This window comes from Coregonus lavaretus (assembly GCF_964263955.1).
Source record: "Coregonus lavaretus genome assembly, chromosome: 20".
NCBI classification, from domain to species: Eukaryota; Metazoa; Chordata; class Actinopteri; order Salmoniformes; family Salmonidae; genus Coregonus; species Coregonus lavaretus.
This window is the reverse complement of record NC_140007.1, coordinates 22,552,565-22,577,226: the sequence shown is the minus strand read 5'-3', so window position 1 is coordinate 22,577,226 and position 24,662 is coordinate 22,552,565. Positions and strand designations below refer to the sequence as shown.

The following is a 24,662-nucleotide window of genomic DNA, read 5'->3' as shown; positions in this document are numbered from 1 at the left end:
ATATTCGGCCCATGGCAAGAACACCAACCACTCCCCCGGCCGGTCCTGGCAGAAGGACCGCAGGAACCTACCTATATCCTGATTCACCCATTCCACCTGCCCATTAGACTCAGGGTGAAACCCAGAGGTCAGGCTGACCGAGACCCCCAGACGTTCCATGCATGCCTTCCAGACCCTGGATGTAAACTGGGGACCCCGGTCAGACACTATGTCCTCTGGCACCCCGTAGTGCCGGAAGACAAGAGTAAACAGGGCTTCCGCAGTTTGCAAGGCCGTGGGGAGACTGGGCAGAGGAAGGAGGCGGCAGGCTTTAGAAAAGTAGTCCACAACGACCAGGATGGTGGTGTTACCCTGAGAGAGGGGAAGATCAGTGAGGAAGTCAATTGACAGGTGGGACCATGGCGATTGTGGAACTGGTAAGGGATGTAACCCACCCGCTGGAAGGTGCCTAGGTGCCTTACTCTGGGCGCACACCGAGCAGGAGGAGACATACACCCTCACATCCTTAGCCAAGGTAGGCCACCAGTACTTCCCGGTCAGGCAGCACACTGTACGGCCAATACCTGGGTGACCAGAGGAGGGGGACGTGTGTGCCCAATAGATAAGACGATTACGGACAAGAGACGGCACGTACCGCAGCCCAGCTGGGCACTGAGGTGGAGATGGCTCTGTGTGTAACGCCCGCTCTATGTCCGCGTCCACCGCCCACACTACTGGCGCCACAATGCAGGAGGCCGGAGTATGTGTTGTCTATGGGCCTCTCCTCTGTGTCGTACAGCCGTGACAGTGCGTCTGCCTTCACGTTCTTAGTACCTGGTATGTATGACAACGTGAAATCAAACCGAGTGAAGAACAAAGCCCACCTGGCCTGGCGAGGGTTCAGCCTCCTCGCTGCCCGGATGTACTCCAGGTTACAGTGGTCAGTCCAGATGAGGAAAGGGTGTTTCGCCCCCTCGAGCCAGTGCCTCCACGCGATCAGGGCTCTGACAACAGCCAACAGCCAACAGCTCTCGATCACCAACATAGTTCTGCTCCGCCGGGCTGAGCTTCTTAGAGAAGAAGGCACAGGGGCGGAGCTTGGGTGGAGCAGAACGTCTGGGGGTCTCGGTCAGGTTTTGGAAAACATGTGCGCCAAGTCAAGGTATTCGGGGGGAATGCGCACGGTGGAGGTAGTGTCTGGACTTTCCACAGTGGTTGCACCAACGGAAACAGCTAGACACCTACCCTGACACTCTCGCGACCAACCCGTGAGAACCCTCTGAGGCCATTAATAGGTGGGGTTGTGTAGTGTGAGCCAGGGAAGACCCAACACAACAGGGAAATCGGGGGAGTCAATAATAAAAAAGGTGATTTGCTCCTTATGGGTTTCCTGCATAATCATCGTGACGGGTGCTGTAACCTCCCTAACATAACCTGACCCTAATGGTCGACTGTCAAGTGCTTTGATGGGCAATGGAATGGGTAGGGGAACCAATGTGATAGATAGATTATTAGCTAATGACCTGTCCATGAAGTTCCCAGCTGCGCCTGAATCGACCAGCGCCTTACACTGGGGAACTACCGTGTAATCAGGGAAGGTGACGTGTATGGTGAAGTGCGCAGCAGAGGGCTCTGAATGAGTGTGGGTTTGCGCTACCTGGGGTGACGCGAGAGTGCCCTGCCTGCCGCCTCCAGACCCAGGAGAACTCTGACGACAGCATGCAGCAGAGTGTCCTCTCTTGCCACGAGTGAAACTGGAGCTGTCGTCCTCCGTTCTCCCGGATCGCTGCACCACCCAGCTCCATCGGAATGTAATCCAGGTTGAGGGGTGGTGAAATGGGCAGGTCCCTTCCAGGACGTCCTCTTGAAGCCAGCAGGTTGTCCAACCGGATGGCCATGTCCACGAGCTGGTTGAAAGTCGACGTGGTATCCCGGCAGGCTAGCTCCCTTCGGACATCCTATCACAGGCTGCAACGGAAGCGGTCGATGAGGGCCCGCTCGTTCCACCCGGACCCAGCCGGTAGAGTTCTAAACTCCAGGGCAAAGTCCTGCGCGGTCCTCGTCCCCTGCCTCTGATGGACCAGCCGCTCGCCCGCCTCTCTTCCTTCGGGAGGGTGATCGAAGACTGCCCGGAAGAGGCGAGTGAACTCCCCGTAGTTGTCCAACGCATCTCCTCCTTCACTCCAGACCGTGTTGGACCACTCCAGGGCTTTCCCAGAGAGGCAGGAGACGAGGGCGGACACCTTCTCCCGCTCCGATGGAGCTGGGCTAATGGTGGAAAAATATAGGTCCAGCTGCAGTAGAAATCCCTGGCAGCGGGCCTCTGTGCCGTCGTACTCCCTCGGTCGGGATAGGTGAATACCTCTGGGCGCTGGGGTGTGGGTAGCTGGATCCGGTCACTCAGCTGGTCCCGAAGGATCGGGTCCTCTCCTCTCCAGGCATTGGACGACATGGAGAACCCGATCCATCGTTTCGCCCAAGCTGGCTAACATGTTGGAATGCTCCCGGACCCGCTCCACAACTCCAGGCATATTCCCTGCTCCTGCTGACTTCATGCTGTCGGGTGTGTGATTCTGTAGTGGGTGATTTTGGACGGAGTCAGGCGCAGGAGGGTAAATCACAGAATACATGGTTTATTGAGCAATACAGCGGTACGCAGCAATACGTAAATCACTCCAGTGCGGTAATACGGTGCACTGGAGAAAACAAGGCACACGGGTGAATATCCCGGCGATACAAAATACAATATAGCTCCACTGAGCTATAATAACCACCACAATAAACAATCACACACAAAGACAAGGGTGCAGAGGGAATAGGTGTGTGTAATAAACAACACAAAACAAATGGAATGATTAAAATAAGGAGCGGCAGTGGCTAGAAGGCTGGTGACGACGAATGCCGAAGCCTGCCCGAACAAGGAGAGGAGGCAGCTTCGGAGGAAGTTGTGACACCCACAAGGCTTTACAGAGGGTTGGGCTATAAAATTATGAATTACCGATTTTTATTCAAAAGGTGATGTCTTTAATATGATAATACATTTCCCAGTACTTGTGGGTAGATCAAAACATGTTGTAATTTGACAAGAACCTTACATGGTCTTGATACTTTCTCCGGCTCTGAGTGGTGCATTGTGGAGGCTTGTTTGTCCTTGTAAGCTTTTCGTCTGTTCTTTCTCCCAGCTACAATGACTGGCCTCTTGCCAGGTGATAAAAATCAGTTATCTCCTTTTGAACTCCCATAGACAGGAGCTTGTGGGGCATCCATCAGCTGTATAGAGGAATAAGATAATCAATATGGGGGATCTGGACATGAAGCACAACATCCCCTGCTGCTGGCACAGGAACAATATCCCCATATCCCCAGCCTCTCTTTCAATTTCGTTCTTAATTGCCCTTCAAAGTTCCACTAAATGTATTAAATAAGATCCTGTTTCACAGGTTGGATGACATATGAATAAGCCTGCTTTTGGATAAAATGAACTTAAAAAGTAGCCTCACAGTTGTGTCTCCCTTCCATTACCTACTCTTTGGTGGTCTCATTTGTAATTCTTGGGGAGGTTATCATTTTGTATTTTCTTCATACAGTAATGCATTTTCAATTCTCCAATGGTTGGGACTTGGATTCTTCCCAGTGCATTCATCATACTGTAGGCTTTTGTAAAAGCAATACAGTTGAGGAAAGGTTGTTTAGAAATAATTATTCTTTCAAAAAGCTGCAAAACAGTTCTTCACCCTTATAGGGTTGTCAAGAAACATTCACATCAGACTATGAATTCAGCAAACCTATGTTAAAGGAGATAAGAAATACAAAGATAAATCATCAACATAAAACACCCCAAGTCCTTTTTGCAACTAAGTCCAAATCTAAGTGATTGATTGAGTGCTATTGTACGTTTTTGGACACATCTCTGAAGAGTGTAGTCTCCTCCAGAGTAGTGCTTCAAAAAGTCTCACTACAATAAGCATGTTGGACAGGTGTAAAAGTTAGAGGTATTCCTTATGCACATTACATTTTCATTTACACTTTGGTAATTTAGCAGATGCTCTTATCCAGAGTGACTTACAGTCAGTGCAATCAACTAAGGTAGGTAAGACAACCACATAGACATTGCAAGTAAAAACCTTCTTCAATAAAACTTCTACAGTATCAGAAAAATCAGTGCTAGTAAGAAAATACAAATGCAAGCGTTAAGCAAGAAAGACAAGTACAACATGACAATATGACAGCAATCATGATTCAACACAATATACTGTATATCAATCACTCAGGAGTATTTACAGAACAGTCTTCCAATAATAGATTCAACTTAGTAGTAGACATGGTGCAGTACTCTTGTCGTTGTCTGTTTTCCCAGGTTTATCCCAGCATGCTTACAGTATGTTATCTACTAAATCACACAACAGCAGCTTAGTTTACAAACTTGCTCGCATCCACACACAAACGCACAAAAACACACACCAAATAGGTGTCCTTGACCCCTGGCCAGCATACAGTATTTATGTGATGACTCAAAGGCCATGAATCTGCCCCTGTCCTTGTGGAAGATACTACCTGGTCTCAGGGCTTCGTATGATTTGGTACGTATTATTTAAACTCTCCATTTAGTATGATATGTTACTTTACATTAGGTCACATTATGAATGGAATAGCGGTCATACAATATGATATGAATTAAAGAACGTATAGTATCATACGACTTTCCCGGTCATAAAATAGCATATACGAATTGGATGATGTAACTTATATTACTTTTGGAGGATATATAGTATTATACATCATTTTCTGAGACCAGGTTGCTTGTTGCGTCATAACAACAAAGGACAATTACAGGGAGAATTTATATTGGTGGTAAGGAGAACTATCGACAAAGGTTAGGATAATTTACGTAAAAGTTTAGGAAACTAAATCGACAAAGGTTAGAAGAATTTATGGAAAAGGTTAGGAGAATTAAGTTAAGGTTAGGAAAAGGGTTTGGAGAAGGGTTAGCTCAAATCCTATAGTTGTCACTGACACGACTCAAACACGCAACCTTTGGATTGCTAGACGGTCGCAGTGTAGGCCCACCCATCCTCTCCTACCAACCTCCCTACTTTCATTTCTGTCTAAAGTAACTAGAGTCTAGACCAGGGGTGTCAAACTCATTTTAGCTCAGGGGCCACATGGAGGAAAATCTATTCCCAAGTGGGCCGGACCGGAAAAATCATGGTATATATAACTTAAAAACAACAACTTCAGATTGTTTTCTTTGTTTTAATACGATCAACATACAACATAAAGCTGGAGCCTGAGGACAGTGTGTCCAAAATAGTACAAGCACAACATCACTATTAATCATAAAACACGTCAAGTTTATTTGAACATTCTAAAGAAAAAGAACACACAAACACACAATGCCTCAGTGATTAACAGAACTGTTTCACAGATGACAGAACTATATCAGGGTGTCATTTCTCAGGCAGAAATGTAGATACAAATAATGAAATCCTGTTCCCCAAACAAGTGCAAGAACCACAGAGTCAAGAATAGGTTAAATATACAAATAAAATAAAATCAATTAAAAACAATAGCACATCAACATAAAAACATATAAACATAAATCTGAAAGCGTTGCTCAAACTCCCGTAACAGTCCAGTTATTTTATCTTTGAACCGCTTCATGTCTGCCACATGTTGGGTCGCGCACACATTTTTCAGACAGGGGAAGTGAGCTGCATCACCACCGGCAAGTTGCGTCTCCCACAATGACAGCTTCAACTTGAAAGAACGTATGCTGTCATAATACTGCGTGACAACTTTGTTGCGCCCTTGCAGCTGTTTGTTCAAGTTATTCAGGTGCTCTGTAACATCCACCATAAATGCAAGGTCCGGCATCCATTCTGCGGAATGAAATTCTAACACTGGTTTGCCCTTTTCTTCCATGAACTGTTCAATTTCTTCTCGTAAATCAAAGAAACGCCTCAGCACAGCACCTCGGCTTAACCATCTTACCTCAGTGTGGTATGGCAGGCCATAGATGTGGTCTTTCTCTCTGAGAAGGCTGTCAAACTGACGGTGATTCAGGCTTCTGGATCGGATGAAATTAACAGTTTGGATGACCACCTTCATGACGTTATCCATCTTTAATGACTTGCAACACAAAGCCTCCTGGTGCAAAATACAGTGAAAAGTCCAAAAATCACGTCCTCCATTTGCAGATTGCACTTTCTCTCTGAACTTTGTCACAACGCCTGCTTTTTTCCCGATCATTGAGGGCGCACCATCTGTAGCCAGGCTGACAGCGCGGGACCAGTCCACTCCGACCCTGTCCAGCGCGCCGACGAGTGCGGTAAAAATATCAGCTGCTGTCGTTGTATCTGTCATCGGCACCAACTCCACGAACTCCTCGGTGACGGTCAATGTGTCATCAACTCCGCGGATGAAAAAATGGCCAGTTGTGCAACATCTGTAATGTCTGTGCTTTCATCAATTGCAACCGAAAACGCAATAAATGACTTTACTTTTTGCTTCAACTGGCTGTCCAAATCCACTGAAAGATCGGAAATCCTGTCTGCAACTGTGTTTCTTGTCAGGCTGATATTTGCAAAAGCCTGCCGCTTTTCAGGGCACACAATCTCCGCTGCCTTCATCATGCATGTTTTTACAAATTCACCCTCACTAAATGGTTTTGAAGCCACTGCGATTTCATTAGCAATGAGGTAGCTAGCTTTCACTGCAGCGTCACTGATGTCTCGGCTGTGAGTAAACACAGACTGCTGTTTCTTCAGACCCGCCAACAGTTCATTCACCTTCTCTCATCTCGCTGTCCTTGAAAGTTGTCATATTTGTCGGCATGAAGACTCACATAGTGGCGACGAAGGTTATATTCTTTCAGCACTGCAACATGCTCTGAACACACCAAACATACAGCTTTCCCATTCAATTCCGTGGTTAAATAGGATGACCATTTTTCTTGGAACACTCTGCACTCTGCGTCCACTTTTCTCTTTTTTGACAGAGACATATTGGGGCAATGAGGGTGCCAAAGCACATAATGTTAAAAGTAGAAGCCGTAATAAATATCGCGGGCAAAACAAAGTAGCTCATTGGCTGCACGTGCTTGACCTACTTGCTCTTCCCCGGTATAAACAGTTTGCTTGCTTAACACAATTGCTATTGCGCCATCCAGTGGACGCAATTGGAACAGCAGTTAATTTTATTGAAAAATTGCAGCGCATTTTTATACTTAAATTGTTCGTTGTTTTTTTTTTGTTTTTTTTTAATCATCTCGCGGGCCGGATTAAACCCGTTTGCGGGCCTGATCCGGCCCGCGGGCCGTACGTTTGACACCCCTGGTCTAGACCATTGGTACATATCATATGTCTTGAAGGTGCACAAAAATACATATTGTATGCTTCGTATGGCTTTGAGGCCAAGCTGGAAGATAAGGCAGTAGTCATTCATGTGACACAAGAACCACCATTTTAAATACTCCACCATTTTCCAATAGAAATGGATTTGGGATTTTATTTAAAACGCTGCTGCCTTAGACTCACATCCACTTCACTTAGCAGTAATTCACAATAATGTGTCGAGTCAATATGAACTAACCTAAGCCAATCACCAATCTATAAGCTTTTCATTCAAAATGGTTGTGACAAAAGAGCTGTATATGGGCTCTGTTATTGAACCTCTCATTGCTGCTGTTTTTGTTTTTTTGCTTCTTTTGGGGTCAGATTTGGGTTCATGGGAAGTTGATTAATGAATAGCTTGGTTGGTTGCTTTATTATAACTAATTGCCTGCTCGGTTGATTCATTGATTTATGTTCACAAACTGTAACCCATTTGCAATCGTAACCACCATCCAGAATCCCGGTAAACAATGCATAAACGTTGAGATGTTCGTTCATTGAGTGTTGTATACTGTGGACCTTGCAGCTCCCCCTCACCTGATTGAGAAGCCTCAGGATGCACAGAAGCCAATCGATGACACCCTGGTGTGGGAGTGCAAGGCCAGTGCCAAACCGAAGTCCTCGTACCGATGGCTGAAAAACGGCGAGCCTCTGGACCCGATGGAGGTGGGTGGCTTCCTGTGAGAGCTGGAGGGAGGCCAGTCTCACTTCTTTAAAAAAATTGTTTTATTGCAGTACAGGTTTTTGTGATAAACTATCGCTAGGTGATACCGCAATACCACAATGTGACCTAATTTACAAAAATATAATTAGAATGTAGTTATAGATGAGCAGCTAATTGCACCGATGGTGTGCATTATAGAGCATTTTGCATACCTCATAAGGCATTATAAATGTGCTTTTAATGCATTATGAAGAGGATATTCATAAGAGGTGTTACCCAATTACTCAAATTACTCGAACGGAAAAAGCCTATCAGACTAATTAATTGTAATTCTATTGTCCTAAGACCCTGGGACATGACCAGTGTAAATCAAAGTGTTTACTCATAAATAATGCAAAATGTTTCATCCAAATACTTGACCATATTGTTGCTTAGTGAGAAAATGCATTGCTAATATGGTAAGCAATGACATGACTGTTTATGGGTTGAAGAACATAGCATAGTCATTCTATTTGGAAGAGCTTGGAGACACAAAATAGCTGAATCTTAGCATACAATTGATAAAGGCCGACATGTCTGTGTAGCAGGGTGAGTTTGTTTTGCGAATGAGCCAAAGTGATGCAATTTTCTGCTTGTTGTCAAACACTGAGCACCGCAGTAATCTGATTTTCAATCTCTTCTATCTGCTCTTCCGAGTTTTTACCATTAAGCCACTTCTCCCCAGGGAAAGGAAACGAGAAGCCTTATCACACTGAGTAGATTTCACATTCATGCATTTGGCTTAGTTTGTTATTGTGATAGCTCCTGTGAATCACAGACACTGATAGTGGGCTCCCGAGTGGCGCAGCGGTCTAAGGCACTGCATCTCAGTGCTTGAGGCGTCACTACAGACCCCCTGGTTCGATTCCAGGCTGTATCACAACCGGCCGTGATTGGGAGTCCCATAGGGCGGCGCACAATTGGCCCAGCGTCGTCCGGGTTTGGCCGGTGTAGGCCGTCATTGTAAATAAGAATTTGTTCTTAACTGACTTGCCTAGTTTAATAAAGGTAAAAAAATGCATTAAAAAAAAGTGTTGGAATTCCGTAATGAACCTTCCACTGTGTTAAACAGGAAATGTGTTAAACACTTTTTGTATAAGTGAACAGGTGTCCATTTAGTTGATTTAAGAATCGTGGTCAGCAGTCTCAAATATGCAATCCTTGGTCAACCATGAGGGGGTCATTCGAAGGTCAAGTGTTAGTCACCACACATCCCGGACCACATAAAACACTTGTTAGTATACCAGTGTCTCTCAGTGTTTATTGACTTTCAAATCACATATTCTATTCAAAATATCGGTCGGCGGAGGAAAGGTAACACACTTTTCATACATGTAGCTTTGTTAATGAGATGGGGTGTTACCATTTTCGAAATGCCACCGTCAACCGAGGCAGCATTTAATCAATTTCCCAAACTCAAAGGTCAGTGGTGTAGTGGGTGAGGGGAGGCAAGGGAAAAGTCTATACGGACACTCCTGATCTGCAAAACGGTATTTAATTTCAGTCGGTTAGAATTGGGTTAGGGTTAAGGGTTTGGTTAAGGTTAGGGTTAAGGTAAGGCTTAGTTTCAGATTTTGGGTAGTGGTTTTACAGGTCAGGAGTGTCCTTATAGCCTCTCCTGGAGGAAAGGAAGGGGAAGGTGCCATTTGTTATTCCTCATTACAATGAATCTGTCCGGCCCAGTCTCTCTTTTTGCTCCGACTGTTACTAATGTTGGCTAGACGCCAAGGGAAGTAGATGGCGTTGAGTAGGGCTGTCACTTAAAATGTCACCTCTTGAAACGAGGACCTTCTCACGCATATATTTCCCCACTCCACAGCTAGCCCTGGACAAATTAATGAGTGCATCTCGAGGTGTTCGGATTTTTACAAATGCCCTCTAAAGTCACAAACATGACTTTGGAATCGTTGCTGTTTTTTGTGTCTGCTCACCTAGCTGTGTCAGTGATGGGATCGTTAAATCCATTTCATACGACATATGGTGCTCAAATGGCCTTTCCACTACCAACGTAAAATACTGCTAAAATCAGAGAATAGTCAAGCTTAATTAATGACATCCATAAAGCAGATATATGCCTCCATTTATTGTATCTGCTAAGAGCTAGAACCTCCTCTAATTGTTCAAGTGGACAATGCTGGGCACCGAATGGCACAGTGAGGCACAACCCCTACACACACACACACACACACACACACACACACACACACACACTGGTACAGACACAGAGACTCACGCTTTGTGTGCCATCCCAAGTGCTGCATGCACTGCCCCCTCTCGCAGCCTCTAACACTGAGTCAGCCACTCGCCCATCGCATGACTGAGACTCATAAGGGCCCCATTTGAAGCTCCTCAGCAGGGTCACTCACTGATGGTAAGGGACAGCCTTGTATTTTCAACAGGCAGAGCAGTAATGCTTTCAGACAACAGACAGAGTGCAGGACGGTCCCTCCGGAACTGCTCTCTCAATGACATTAAAGGACCGGCTGCACTCAATGGAGAAGATCAAGGGCAAGAACAATGAGTGTAGCCCGACTAAATTGACACAACTATAAAAGGGGAGTAGGAAGCAGTGCCAATTCTCATAAAGGTCAAAGAGAGAATAGAGGAGGAAAGAAGTGGATGTCATCCACTTTGTGTGTGTGTTTGTGCGTGCGTGCTTGTGTGTGCATGTGTGTGTGTTTGTTTGTGTACTTGCATTCACATGTGTGCGTCTTATCAACTCAATATATTTTTTTTTGCTCCTGCATAACAAACAGTTCTTCTGAATAAGACGGTCATCCCAGATTTAGCAAGTCTATTATGTTCCTGATTAATTCCACAGGGACTGTTCATATAAAACTCTCATTTGATGAGGTTTCAGGACCATTTTTAGCAGAGGGGGTTAATCCCCTATGGGCCTATTAGCACCCCAGAAAATTAGCAGTATTTTAATTACCACCCCCCTGACGAGGAGAAAGAGTGGCTACCGCTGAAATTAGATCAGGTCTTCCAGCGGAATACACCCGTTTCCATGGAATATTATTTCAAGTGTCCACGCAAGGCCCTTATTATGTGCTCATAAACTGCTTATAGTTTGCTGTTTCATAAATCATCAGTGCCTTATTTGGCATGTTTAAGTCGTGAGGTAACACTTCATTTGGTTACACTTCAGCCCTTCGTCAAAAGGCCTCAAACAAAATGTTACCAAACCTAAAGTATACAGTATAGAGAAGCAATACATTGAAATTATACTTTTCAAGCACAGTGTGTGGGATCTTCTTTCATTTGAACACCAAACCTTAAAGTGTCAGCAAGTATTTGTATTTATTAAGGATCCCAATTAGCTGCAGCAACTTTAAGGCAGTTATATACAATTTAAAATATCACATTACATTTCATAACACTTTTCACAACACATTAAGTGTGTGCCCTCAGGCCACTATTCTACTATCACATATCTACAATACAAAATCCATATGTATGTGTGTCTGTGCCTGTGTGTGTGTCGCTTCACAGTCCCCGCTGTATTTTTATCTGTTTTTAAAATCTGATTCTACTGCTTGCATCAATTACCTGATGTGGAATAGAGTTTCCATGTAGCAATGGCTCTATGTAGTACTGTGCGCCTCCCATAGTCTGTTCTTGACTTGGGGATTGTGAAGAGACCTTTGGTGGCATGTCTTGTGGGGTATGCATGGGTGTCCGAGCATGGCTGTCCGAGCTGTGTGTTAGTATCCTGCCCTACATTGTTTTTCTCTCATTAGTTTGAACCTGTTGAATGCATCCTGCCATACTATGAGTACAATAGCTCTCTCTCTGACTTTCAGATGGAAAACCAGGTGTCTCTTTTTCAGGACAGAGTGCAAGTGAACAACGGAGTCCTGACCATCAGCAGCTTGAAGCTGGCCGATATTGGGATGTACCAGTGTGTTGCAGAGAATAAGCATGGCCGGGTCTTAACCAACACTGAACTCCGAGTTATAGGTAAGATTGAGCATGCCAATCTCATTATCATCATCGTCATCGTCGTTCAGCTGCATAACTAGCTCTCTTCTGTAGCTATGGTCACTAGCAAGGTTTGCAATATAATGGGGTTGAAGCCACTGAAGGCCATACTGCATGCTATACATGTATCCTCCCATAGTCTCAATCCTGGAGGAAACCACAGGGTCGATTAAATCCGTAACGCGGAAGATCTGTGTTGTAGTGTGGTTGACATTTAGGGCTGTATTCAACCAGTTCTGCCTTAACCTGCGATAACCGACAACTGCATAGCAGTTTGATTGTTTTTATTTAGGTGATGTCGGAGGTGTAACTGCGTTGGAGCTGTCAAATTAGCAAGTGGCTCCCGGTGTTATACCTATCGCGAACATTGGCAGGATGCGCTGAGTCGCATTAGTAATAATCCAATGCAGCCTTGTTTACAAGTTCGAACACTGGAATGTGTGTTGTAATCTATACCTCAATTAGGCTGAAACTGTAAATCCTTATTATTTTGTTGAATGATTTTCATTTTGAGTGTCAGTATTTCTATATCAAAATCAAATCAAATCAAATGTTATTTGTCACATGCGTCGAATACAACAGGTGTAGACCTTACAGTGAAATGCTTATTTACAAGCCCTTAACCAACAATGCAATTTTAAGAAAGAATACCAAAGAAAATACCAAAAAAACATTAAATAAAAAGATAATAAAAAATAAAAGTTACAAATAATTAAAGAGCTGCAGTAAAATAACAACAGCGAGGCTATATACAGGGGTCTTATGGCTTGGGGTTAGAAGCTGTTTAGAAGTATTTTGGACCTAGACTTGGCGCTCCGGTACCGCTTGCCGTGCGGTAGCAGAGAGAACAGTCTATGACTAGGGTGGCTGGAGTCTTTGACCATTTTTAGGGCCTTCCTCTGACACCGCCTGGTATAAAGGTCCTGGATGGCAGGAAGCTTGGCCCCAGTGATGTACTGGGCCGTACGCACTACCCTCTGTAGTGCCTTGCGGTCGGAGGCCGAGCAGTTGCCATACCAGGCAGTGATGCAACCAGTCAGGATGCTCTCGATGGTGCATCTGTAGAACCTTTTGAGGATCTGAGGACCCATGCCAAATCTTTTCAGTCTCCTTAGTGGGAATAGGTTTTGTCGTGCCCTCTTCACGACTGTCTTGGTGTGCTTGGACCATATTAGTTTGTTGGTGATGTGGACACCAAGGAACCTGAAGCTCTCAACATACTCCACTCCAGCCCGTTGATGGGAATGGGGGCGTGCTCGGTCTTCTTCTTTTTCCTGTAGTCCACAATCATCTCCTTTGTCTTGATCACGTTCAGAACATCTAACACGGGTGGGATTAAAGGACGGGTGTGGTTACGTGACAATGACGACAAGAGCAGCCGCTCACCAATTCGACCACTCCAACGTAGTTACTATACACTTCCGACTTTGCCTAAACAAAAACAATGAAACTGCTACGCAGTTGTTGGTTAGAGCTGGAACTGATTGAATCTAGGCCTTAAAGGTCATTTCCGATTCAGCCGACATATGCAGCATTTACCGTGAATGCAATCTCTGCAAACGTGGTAATGTTGCCTTTAAATGTAAATCGCGCTACAACGCAGATCTTCCGTGCTATGGATTGAATCGAGCCCCAAGTCTTTTAAGGCAGCCTTTCTTCAAGTATGGGTCGTGACCGAAAGTGGCTCGCGGACATGTTAATGGTGGGTCACGACATGTCAGAGTTTTCGGCACTCCGTCAAGATCTCAGCTTACTGTTTGTTGAGAGTTAAAATAATAGAATACACAAGATGCAATTACTAAATTTTGTCTTGTTATGTCAGTCACTGATAGTCACTCAATTAGCCAATATTTTGATTGGTAAGTTAGTATAGCCAGCTATCTAGTAATAATGGCCGAATACCGACCAGGCACGCAGGGCACGTGCCCCTGACCTCCAGGGGGCCCCTATTGATTTTGTTAGTCACTGACAGTCACTCTCACTCAGATATCATATTAACATGGCATAAGTCATGGCGAAATGTGTAGAATTGCAGGAAATTAGCTTTAAAACTGCAAAGATTTCTCTCCACCCGATGGCAAAATGGGTATAATTGCATGATTCTTTAAAATAAAATTGTTACATTTTCTCTCCGTCCCATCGCAAAATGTGTAGAATTGCAGGAAATTTACTTTTTAAAATTATTATTCTCTCCGCCATCAAGAGGGGGGCCACTAAAATGTTTTGCCCGTGAGGTGGGGCGACCCCCAACCAAATTTCACTTAGAGCCCCCAAAAGGTGGCATGTTTTCATGAGCTTGGGTCCCAGGCAAAGACTGAATTTCTCATTTGGATGCCAGGCTTAAGAAGTATCAGAACCCCTGTTTTAAGGCATGACACCGAAATGACCAGGGCAAATGTAATAACAATATATGTTGTTCTGTAGATATTAACCCTTTACACCCGTACCCATATACAGGTTGAAAATAGCAGATTTGGGCAAGCCTAAATTGAAACGCAGTGGCTGTACAGTAACATGCAATAAATGACGTCAGAGCTCAGGCTCTGCACTTCACAGTGCTGTATGGGTTTTGACTGACAGCCGTTCTGAACTTGAGCACCGGACGTGACAAGAAGTTGCCCCCATCCCTCCCGCTAATTGGGCAAATGTTTTGTTGACTGAGTGAGGAAAATTCTGTAAATTAAGAGGACTATGTATTTTGAAAGATGAGACATTGAGGACCTACCCCACATTTTCCAGGAATATTCTTATCATGTTACTGAATGTATCCAGAGTATTTTCAGATTTCGTTATCAACAAATGCGGCAAAAAGTACAGTAAATGTAAAATGCACAGTGTAATGTTTGGATTCAGTCTTGTGTCAGGTAAACTGTTGTGTCCTCACCTTTGGTCTAATAATTTTCCCATAATCTCCAAACTGTTCCCTTTCAATTACTACCATGCTTATGTATATGCTTTTCATATTTCTTCTGTAAGAAACATTTCAATTTAGCCCTATGCATATAGGCGAAGGGTTAAAGGGAGGAAGTGACATTGTATCTTTCTTTTTTTTTTCTTACACAAGGTGGCAGGAAATAATTGCAAGCCGCATTGCACAGGTTCTCAGCGCTGTCATCGTCGCTCGACAGCGTGTTGGCTTTGAAGGGCGCTCTGCTGAGTCGATATGCATACAAAACAGATCCAGATGTCGGAGTGTTAGTAATTAAAGCCTAAAGGAGCGGCTACAAAGCCTCCGCTCGTTTTACATCTTTTCTTTTTTGTCAAAGCCCCACGGCTGAATGCTTGATGTATTACACCCCATCAAAGAAAAATGCCAGGCTTTCTAAAACTGTGAAGTATCTTTCTTAAATGAATGTATTTTTAAAGACGTCCGCTCCAAATGTGAGTGTGTGCGTGTGTGTGTGTGTGGTGTCTATGGAGGACGTGTGGTTAGCTGACCTACCTAATAGATAAGGTGACCTACATGTTCTGAGGGATGCGCTCTCTCGATTTCTCTCTCTTCTTTCAATCTCTCTATTTTAGTCAATTGAGATCTGTCTCCGTCTCTTAATCTCTCTCTCGTAGCTGTAGCCCCAGATTTCTCCCAGAACATGCTGAAGCCCCAGACCCTGGCCAGGCAGGGGGGTGACGTTCTGATTGAGTGCAGGCCTAAGATGTCTCCACATGGGATGATCTCCTGGAGGAAGGGGAAAGAAGCACTCCGAGAGAGCCACAGGTATGGTGGAAAGCTGGGACAGGATTGAGAAGGGGCATTCACAAACCTGGATTCAAATTGTACTTAATACAAATACTTTTTAGCATTTACTTCAGCCTGTCTGGAGTGCCAGATGGGTATTGTTTGCGATTTTGGGACTATTTCATTGGATCCATCGCACTAAGCAGAATCAGTCAAGCACGCTAAAGTATTTGAAAGGTTTAAAATACTATTTGAACCCAGGTCTGATGCCCATACTTTCTGAGAAATGCAGTTGTTGACACTGTCATTATTTTACAGGATGCTTTGTATCAGTTCAGTGTTTTTCATACCAGTGACTGGCAAACTATGGTCCCTCATCTTGTGTCAGGGCTAGCTATGATTTTTCCTCCTTGAGGGACCACTTGCAAAACAACTACCAATGTAGCGGTTACTAAATTAGTGTCAGTTAACCATCTGGGACCAGGGACTGGTAAGCAACATCCCACAGACCGACACAGGCCCACGGACTGGAGATTGAGAAACACTGCCGTAGTAGTTCTTAGGGATGCATACAAACACTTCTAAGTACAAAGCCATTTGGTGCCACACAGTTACCAATGTTGAATTACTTTTGATGAGTTAACATGAGATTAGAGTCCTGTAGAATTACTGATATATTTTCTAATCTTCTTTCATTTCCCCTTCTCCGCTACTCTACTACGCTGTCTTGGGCTTTGTGTGGAACTGATTTCCTAGTGTTTACTTAAGGTAATTGGGACTTTCTAGTCTTTGGCACACAAATCGATCCATTGATCCATCAGCTCATTACCACTGGGTTGGTCAAGTGAGAAGATTGTTAGAGCTGAATGTATGAGCCAGGAATTGAGACACCAGGGTAGTGGATGAAATCTCAAGCAGCGATGATCAATCATCGGTGGATTTACAACTTTAGCTAGACATCCCCTTTGTGGTATAATGGCACTGGGTGAACTGGCTAACAACCTAATTCCATTACTGTAGATCTGGGTGTAATACCTCTGGCACTACAGGTAGAGCAACAATGGAAAAGGCTGGAAAAGCTCTCTTTCTCTACACCACAGTGCCATTGGTCAAAGTAATGTTGTATGAATTGTGCAAAAACTATCAGAATCACAGGTTTTTATAAATTCACTGTAGTGGTGATGTCTTAGTTTTTATTGATCTTTGGCCTTTTTCATTGATAGGCGCTATAAATGTGGCATGGTTCAGCATGGTCATGCAAAGAATTTTGTGAATATGATGACTCATTCACACAACGGCTCATAATAATGTCCGGAACGGCGCTAATGGAATGGCATCAAACGCCTGGGAACAATGTGTTTGATGTATTTGATACCATTCCACTGATTCCGCTCCAGTCATTACCACAAGCCCATTCTCCCCAATTTAGGTGCCACCAACCTCCTGTGATTCACACGTGCACCCACATGCACGCACGCACCGTAATTCAGGTAGTACAACATTGGCCTTGGGCAGAGTTCCTACAATACATTAAATATGGCCACTAATTATGTGTGCGCTAGTCTCATATTAGCTGCTATAACTCAGACAGCCTAGATAAGGCTCTATTTACTGGTTTTACTGTAGAGATAGTGACCCAACGGGATGACAACGGAATACTGTTCACCTTACATATTTGACTGTTCATTCAGATACACCGATTAGAATAGAGAGTGACAGGGACAGGCGAAAGAGGAATGAACTGTCAGAAGAGGTTTATCTGGGAATCAAATCCCCAGGGGCCATGTGTGGTCCAGAGGTGGCACTGACCTCCGGCATGAGATGAGAGAACATTGAAAATAATCACACAGTAGCAATCTAACCTTCCCTAGCAGTATATAAATAATTCTATCCACCACACATAATTATCTAAGTCTGCTATAGATTTACTTCAATGTAGCCTGGTAGCAGATCAGTTTGTTCAGTAGCCAGCTCCTCTGTCATGCTCGTTGTCATACCAAGAAAATAAGGTATGGCACAACAACAAATACAGAGGATTTGGCAACAGCACATAATCCATTTTTTACAAGGCTGATGTCAACGTTACCTTGTGCTATGTTATTCACCTCTGGTTGACCTACTGTATAGCTTTAATTGTTGTAACCAATACTCATACATTTTCCATATTGCTTGTAGTTTTGCTTTTTAGGCACTTTGTTATTTTTTCTGTTATGAAAACCGCTATAGAAATTACACAAATTATTGCTATTGTTATTATTATCTTCACTGCAATAGCATCTTCATTTGCAAAGAGGAACGCCTAACGGGAGACATTACAACATGGGCACATCTGCCGGTGCATGTGAAGAATCAGTGGGGGTCTGCATTTCTTATTTGATCTGGGATTAATTGTATTAACTGCCTCAGCAGCTTTTGTGCTGCATCTCCTGGATATCCATCCGCAGGCCTGGAAGTCTCACTTCCCTCTGCCAACATTATTGGGAAGGACCAGAGGTGATGTACCAGGTGGAGCCAGGCTGCTTTGAAGAAATAGCAGGGTTGATACATCTCGCTCAGGAACAAGAAAGAGGTGCTATTGTTTGAACTGGCTTCTAGCAGTAATATCATTCCAAAGATTGAGTGTGAGGTGTGTCAAAATTCCACTCGTATTTTGCTATGGTAATGCTTCAGTAATGCTCCTAAAAATGAATTTGGACAATATTTATTTATTTCTGTACAGATATATTCCTGGTGTGAACAATTTTAATCTGCTCAGGGATCAAATCAACTACACCTAAGAAATATTTGATTCAAAAAGGAAATATCCTAGAGTAGAGATGTGTATAGAAAAAGTTGTTGGCTAGGGTTATAGCTGCATCTTTCACAAACCAATTTCCCCTGTTTGTTCTTAAGGATTCTTCACCTCTTTATCCAGATAGGACTGCACCACTGCTACTACAGGAGTGCAACACTACTAATCTATCTCACTGTCCTAACACTGATACTTATTTATAATCTTCATGGTATTATTATGTGTTGATGCTCTGGGCCAGAGGAGAGCAAACGTACCAAGAACAAGTTGGGGTGGTGATTGTTTAATCAAGTCATGCAGCGGTGGCACTGAGCATCACATGCACGTCTTAAACAGGATTTGTGTGTGTACTTATGCTGGGGCTATGACATTAACCGCAATGGCTTACAAGTAATTCAATTTCAATGCTGACCAAATGGAAAGGACAAAACTCACAAAATAGCTTTATAAAATTGGAATTTGAATTAGACCTCTACAGTATGTTATATTAAACAGCACACGTTGTTGCTTGAAAAAATATATAATCCATCTGTAAGCCTCTCAACCAAACAGACTGCAATACGTTCCTAAAGAGTCTCTAAAACTGAGGAAGAGAGTGTAATGTTTGTATCGCAATGAGGAGATGAAAACTCTACAATTTGATGTTTCGTACATACCCCATATCAGCACAACAAAAGTATTGTAGAAAGACTACAATTAATGGTTTTCTCTTTCCAATGCTTTTTGAGGTTTGTGTATTCACATTATTTAATTATTAGATTTATTTCATGTAGCTGATAGCCATGGCCTACATAGTGCTCTGGAGTGTGGTATGCCCTGGAGTTTCTGCCAATTATGTATACAAACCCTGGGATGGCTGATGCTATGTATTTGCCAATGAGAGGCTTTGAAGCCACCTCCGCCATATTGGTGGTATTCAGAAGGAGCAGTCCTCCATAGGAATGAATGGAATTCTACAGTATTTCAATTAAATGTTTGAATACAAAATTTGATGTATTTAAGTATTTATTTGTTGTAGTGGGGACAGTAACATTAGTACGCTCAAGAAATTATACTTTAAGGGGCATAGTGTTTTTTATTTTATTTTTTATGTTCAGTTCACATAATACATTTAAAAGTATGCATTAAGGTGTGTGTAATAGAATATACTTGGCAAAAACTAATTTCTATAGCTTCCAATATAAAAACATTTAAATGGTGGAGGAGTACAAAAATGGCTGCGCAGTGGCTTCAAAACAGTGCACCCCTGTCAGTCATCTAGGGTATATATACATAATTGGTTGTTACCCACTTTAACGTGTTTCCCCAAGTCAATTGAATAATTCCCCTTGGTTTGTTCTGAGAATGACTGCTTGCTGCTTACATCCTTGGAATTGATACATACTGCCCTTAACTCTCCAAGCCAGGGTCTGTATCTTTATCACCATCCAATAACAGAGAGAAAAAATTGTATTTGTCCCTAAACTGTGATTTTTGTCCGAATTTCACAACGGCCCCCATACACCTTAATTATAACACAGTATTCCGTTGTCATACACCGTAAATGTAAATATGGGCTGCATCTTTATATTCTATTCCCGCTTTGAAAGATAAGGAGGAAGTCTGTGCAGTGAAATCTCATATCCATAACTCTTTATTATGGTCCATTTCATTGGAAGCCCTCTGATAAAGTTAGAAGAAATGCTTCCCTCTCCCAGGGGCCTAGTTATAGAAATGGACTAATGCCATGTGATTCTGGTGAGCTTAGCAGGTCATATTTGGTTGTTTGGGAAGAGATAGCTATCCTGTATGCTAAGGGGTATCTTTTAGGGAGCCGTAATGTAGCTTCATTTCCTTTTAAAGCTTTTTTAATGTGCATAGGGCATTGGTTAGCCTCATCACACCCTCTTGAGCAGTTTTGATGATGAGAGAGCCGCTTAGAGCAGGGATGTGCAGGGATCTGCATTTTTACGACTTACTTATTGATTAATAGCGGACGGTATTATCAGAATATGAAAATAACGCCAGTGCTAGTTCAGATGGTTGGGTCGGAATCTATCACTTAATTCAACTCAGCAACTTGCTTATGTTCACATGGCAACCATGATGTGCTATGAATATACTTGATATACTATATATTTAGTGTTTACACAGGAAATCTTCTGCAATTTACACATTATAGATCACACGTCATCTGCCTTGCCATTTAGTTATTTGTATCAATCATTTTTATTCTGCATTAAGTTATTGGTTAATTTCTTTAATCATCAGTATGGTTACTATCTAAGATGAGTTCAATTAGTTTTAAACAAACTACAACTTCATAAGCCTTTCATTACATATCACTCTGACCAACAGATGTGTGGCTTTAGATCGGTGGCACCAGTGTTTATACAAAAGCTTTAAACGTAGTGATATGACAGTGCTACAAGCAGATATTGCAGATGAGGACGTTTCAAGCTCTTGCACTCACACAGAAAAAAGATGTGCATGTGCACGTGTGTGCGTCACGCAACATGTTAGCTGCTGGACCAAAACAGCAGAGACTTTTGGCCTCGCGATTCACATTCTTAGTTATTGCGTAAGTCGGCCCGATATTGCTGTTTACTTGGTGCATGGCTGACTCTACCTTTAACTATGGGCTGTTGTCATGGTACCTGATGGTCAAGGGCAGGGGTGCACAGCTCCAGTCTGAGCCACAGCAGCAGTACCACTGGTTCTCTTTTCTTAATTGATCAATAAAACATCTCACTGTTCTGACTACTAGACAGAGTCCACACAATATCAGACAGAGTCCACACAACTGGTCTATTGAAATCGATTATTCAATGACAAGGCTGATATAACCAGCAGAAACTGCAGCCGTTGAGGTCTGGATCTGTGAAGAGAACAGAATGGTTTCACTCCTCACTGAAGATTTAGAACAATGTTTAAAATAATAGTTTCAATGCAGGTGAAATAGTCACAATGGTCACAAATGGTACTTCTTTTTTATTTATTTTTACCCACTCCTCAATAATAGCATTCTCAAACCTTCAGAAACAGGCCTTAGGTGGATGACAGTTTCTGTGGCAAGATATTGACATTCATTATTTGTATTCATTTCTAGAGTCTCAGTGTTGGACAATGGAAGTCTTCGAATAGCAAACGTTACCAAAATGGATGCCGGCCTCTACACCTGTGTGGCAAGGAACCAGTTTGGAGTGGCAAGCAGTGCTGGGAGTCTTTTGGTTAAAGGTATCTCTACTTCCACTCCTTGAGTTGGCTCTCCATTTCTCTAATCCTTGCATTAAGATGTACATTTTTTCAAAATACTGACTGGATGCTTGCAGCAGCAGATTGTACTGTAGGCTTCACGAGTAGGTTTGGTTGGTTGTTATTAGTTGAGAGTAGGACCCTTAGAGTTTTTAATTCGGCTAATATAATGACCCTGCACTATTGGAGAAGAGGAGGTATTTTGGAATAGGACAAAATTAATTGTATGACTTTTTACATCTCCAGAGCATGAAGAAAGGGACCAATGTTTTCCTTGGCAATAGAAGTTAACTATCTGCACTATCCATGAACAAGTGTCTCATTACAGGAACCAGACTACAGATCCATGTATGGATGGACGGTACAATAACAGCTAGTTTCCATGTACCACACAAACATACAATTAGTTGATTGGGCAGGGTCAGACTTAGCATTGGATTTAAGATTAATTGCATTGCTATGCCTTAATGTTTAATTCATATATTCCTGGGGTAGCTAATAGCCATGCTCTGTTTGTTTAAGAGTTCAATCCATTTAAATCACCCACTTCTGCAAGGCAATGGATTTCCAAGCCCTTCTAAAGAGCAGAGTCAACAACAGTGCTCTATTAAAATGCCTTTCGGTGATTCCTAACAAATTATGAATTGCAAATTGTTTGGTATAGAAACTGCTTTCATTTCCTTTTTTTCAGCCCTTTTGCCTGTAAGAATGTCAGTATCTTACAAACTGTATATCTATATTTTATAGGTGATTTTTGTAGATTATATTCATGAAATACAGCCAGCACCCTTTGAAAGAAATCAATATCAGCCACATTCAGTACAATTATTCAGTACCATTCTTAAAGGGAAAATTCACAAAAAAACAATATTTTGGTATTTTTTTCCTTAGTCCACTGTTGATACAGTCGCAAATGTTTTGTATGTCAGCAGTCAAGATTTCAAGATATTGGATTTCAAGAAGCAAAGTTTCACCGGCCACATCATCATGATGTGGTCCTCTGTAGCTCAACTGGTAGAGCACGGCGCTTGTAACGCCAAGGTAGTGGGTTCGATCCCCGGGACCACCCATACACAAAAATGTATGCACGCATGACTGTAAGTCGCTTTGGATAAAAGCGTCTGCTAAATGGCATATTATTATTATTATTATGCAAAATGTAAAATATCGTTTTTGAGTGGATTTTCCCTTTAATAGTACATTCACATTCAGGGCTTGAGATATGGGCATGTAACCATATCTCCATATTTGTCCTTAACTCAAACTGAATTGCAGATACACAATTTCACATCAATGCATGCCTCACATTAAAGTTTAAGTTACGTAAGTTACGTGTGTGTTTCTCAAGTTCGGATCCTGCTCTCAGCAGAGTGAGTGATCTGTCAGCATGGTGCCATACAAGAATCAAACTCTTAATTTTACCATTGCTAGCACCATGCTACAATCAACTACTTATTTAATCTAAAATAAGTGTCTGGCTGTTATGATAGCAATGAAAGCTACAACAAATGTCACAGACTGTTATTTTGTGGAGAGACATACCCAGCAGGAATGTGCACAGATAGGGCCCAAGTGGTGCTCGAGAACCTGCCCTTTTGCCCTATGAGGAAAATGTTTTTATTTTATTCCCTTTTTTTGTGTAACTGTAAATGTAACGAATTGCCCATAAAACTAGCTAATCTCACAAATCCCCCCCGCCCCCCTGTCGCCAGGGGACAAATCAACTGTTTTTTTTAAAAGGCTGATGTCACCAATGAAAGAAACTAAAATCAAATAAAGACTAGTTAAATTGTTTCGACAGTATAACTATAACTAGCTAGCTAACTAGATAGCTGATTTACATAATCTTCTAGCTACATTTGCTATGATCAGATACAGGCGCAGTAGAGGATTATGATTGTAGTCAATTAATTGAAGTTAAAGTTTTTATTTTATTTGACCCCCAAATGGTCTGTGCACAGCCCTGATATCCTGTATAATTATCCTGGATTGATAGTGGTTCATCTATACCATGTTAGCAACAAGAAATCAATGAGATGACAATGAAGAGGGAAACCATGATACCCTTTTCATTGTCAAGTAAAATAATGCACTAGCAAAATTGTAGCTGGATGACATTGAAACTGATCCATCTGCCATGCTCTAACACGCATGTCAAAATGTGTTCAAAGGATTCCATCATTTCAGAACTCAATAGGTAGCAGTTGTAAATCTTAGTTCTCATTTAGATAATAGCTTATTTGAAGGGTACCTACATAAGAACTTCATAACACATTCATAACCCATAACACATTCATAAGCAGTACATAAGCATTTCTTAAATTATTATTTCAAGAGCCGCATGTTCATAATTGCAGTGTAAATGATAGTACTGTGACATAACAAAAATATCAACTTGCGCTTGTTGACATAAGCACTGCTTATCAATGCAGCATGTAGGGATTATGAATGTGTTATGAAGTCTCCTCATTTTTTTTGTCTTGAGACATCCATTCATAGGGCATGCATTCATAGGGCTCACCTGGAATGCACCGTAGGGGGTGTGAGATAACCCACTGGGCTGTTTTGACAGCGCAACGTATAGAGACCTTAAACACCATCTGACATGCAGTGTCTGATTCTCTGTCCATTAGCTTATGACACGCATGCATAATTCAGCTGGGGCTTGCTGTATGGAAACTCAGCCCTGCGTATCTCACTGCACCGCCAAAGTGGAAAAGACACCCAAAAGAGCCAGAGCAAAGATTAGGTTGATATGCAGCACACCACCATGCTGTGGTTGAAATAGGATGGCTTTTCGTCTGGCCAAAATGGAACCAAATTATAGACTCCGGACTGACCTGTGGAAATGGAGGCGTGCAGAGGAGTGGGTTTGTGTGGTTTCGCAGTTTCTTCAGTGATGCA

General features: G+C 42.7%; 1 protein-coding gene across 1 annotated transcript in view; it reads left to right on the top strand.

Moving 5' to 3' along the window:
• Positions 1 to 24,662, top strand: part of cntn3a.1 (contactin 3a, tandem duplicate 1) — a gene marked incomplete at both ends in the record, with an annotated part of 90,129 nt that overhangs the window by 42,133 nt on the left and 23,334 nt on the right. Inside the window, 4 exons of the mRNA XM_084184167.1 lie at positions 7,897 to 8,036; positions 11,880 to 12,036; positions 15,622 to 15,772; positions 21,613 to 21,740. Of these exons, the coding sequence (XP_084040293.1) occupies positions 7,897 to 8,036; positions 11,880 to 12,036; positions 15,622 to 15,772; positions 21,613 to 21,740 (576 nt within the window). The remainder of the gene's footprint in view (positions 1 to 7,896; positions 8,037 to 11,879; positions 12,037 to 15,621; positions 15,773 to 21,612; positions 21,741 to 24,662) is intronic.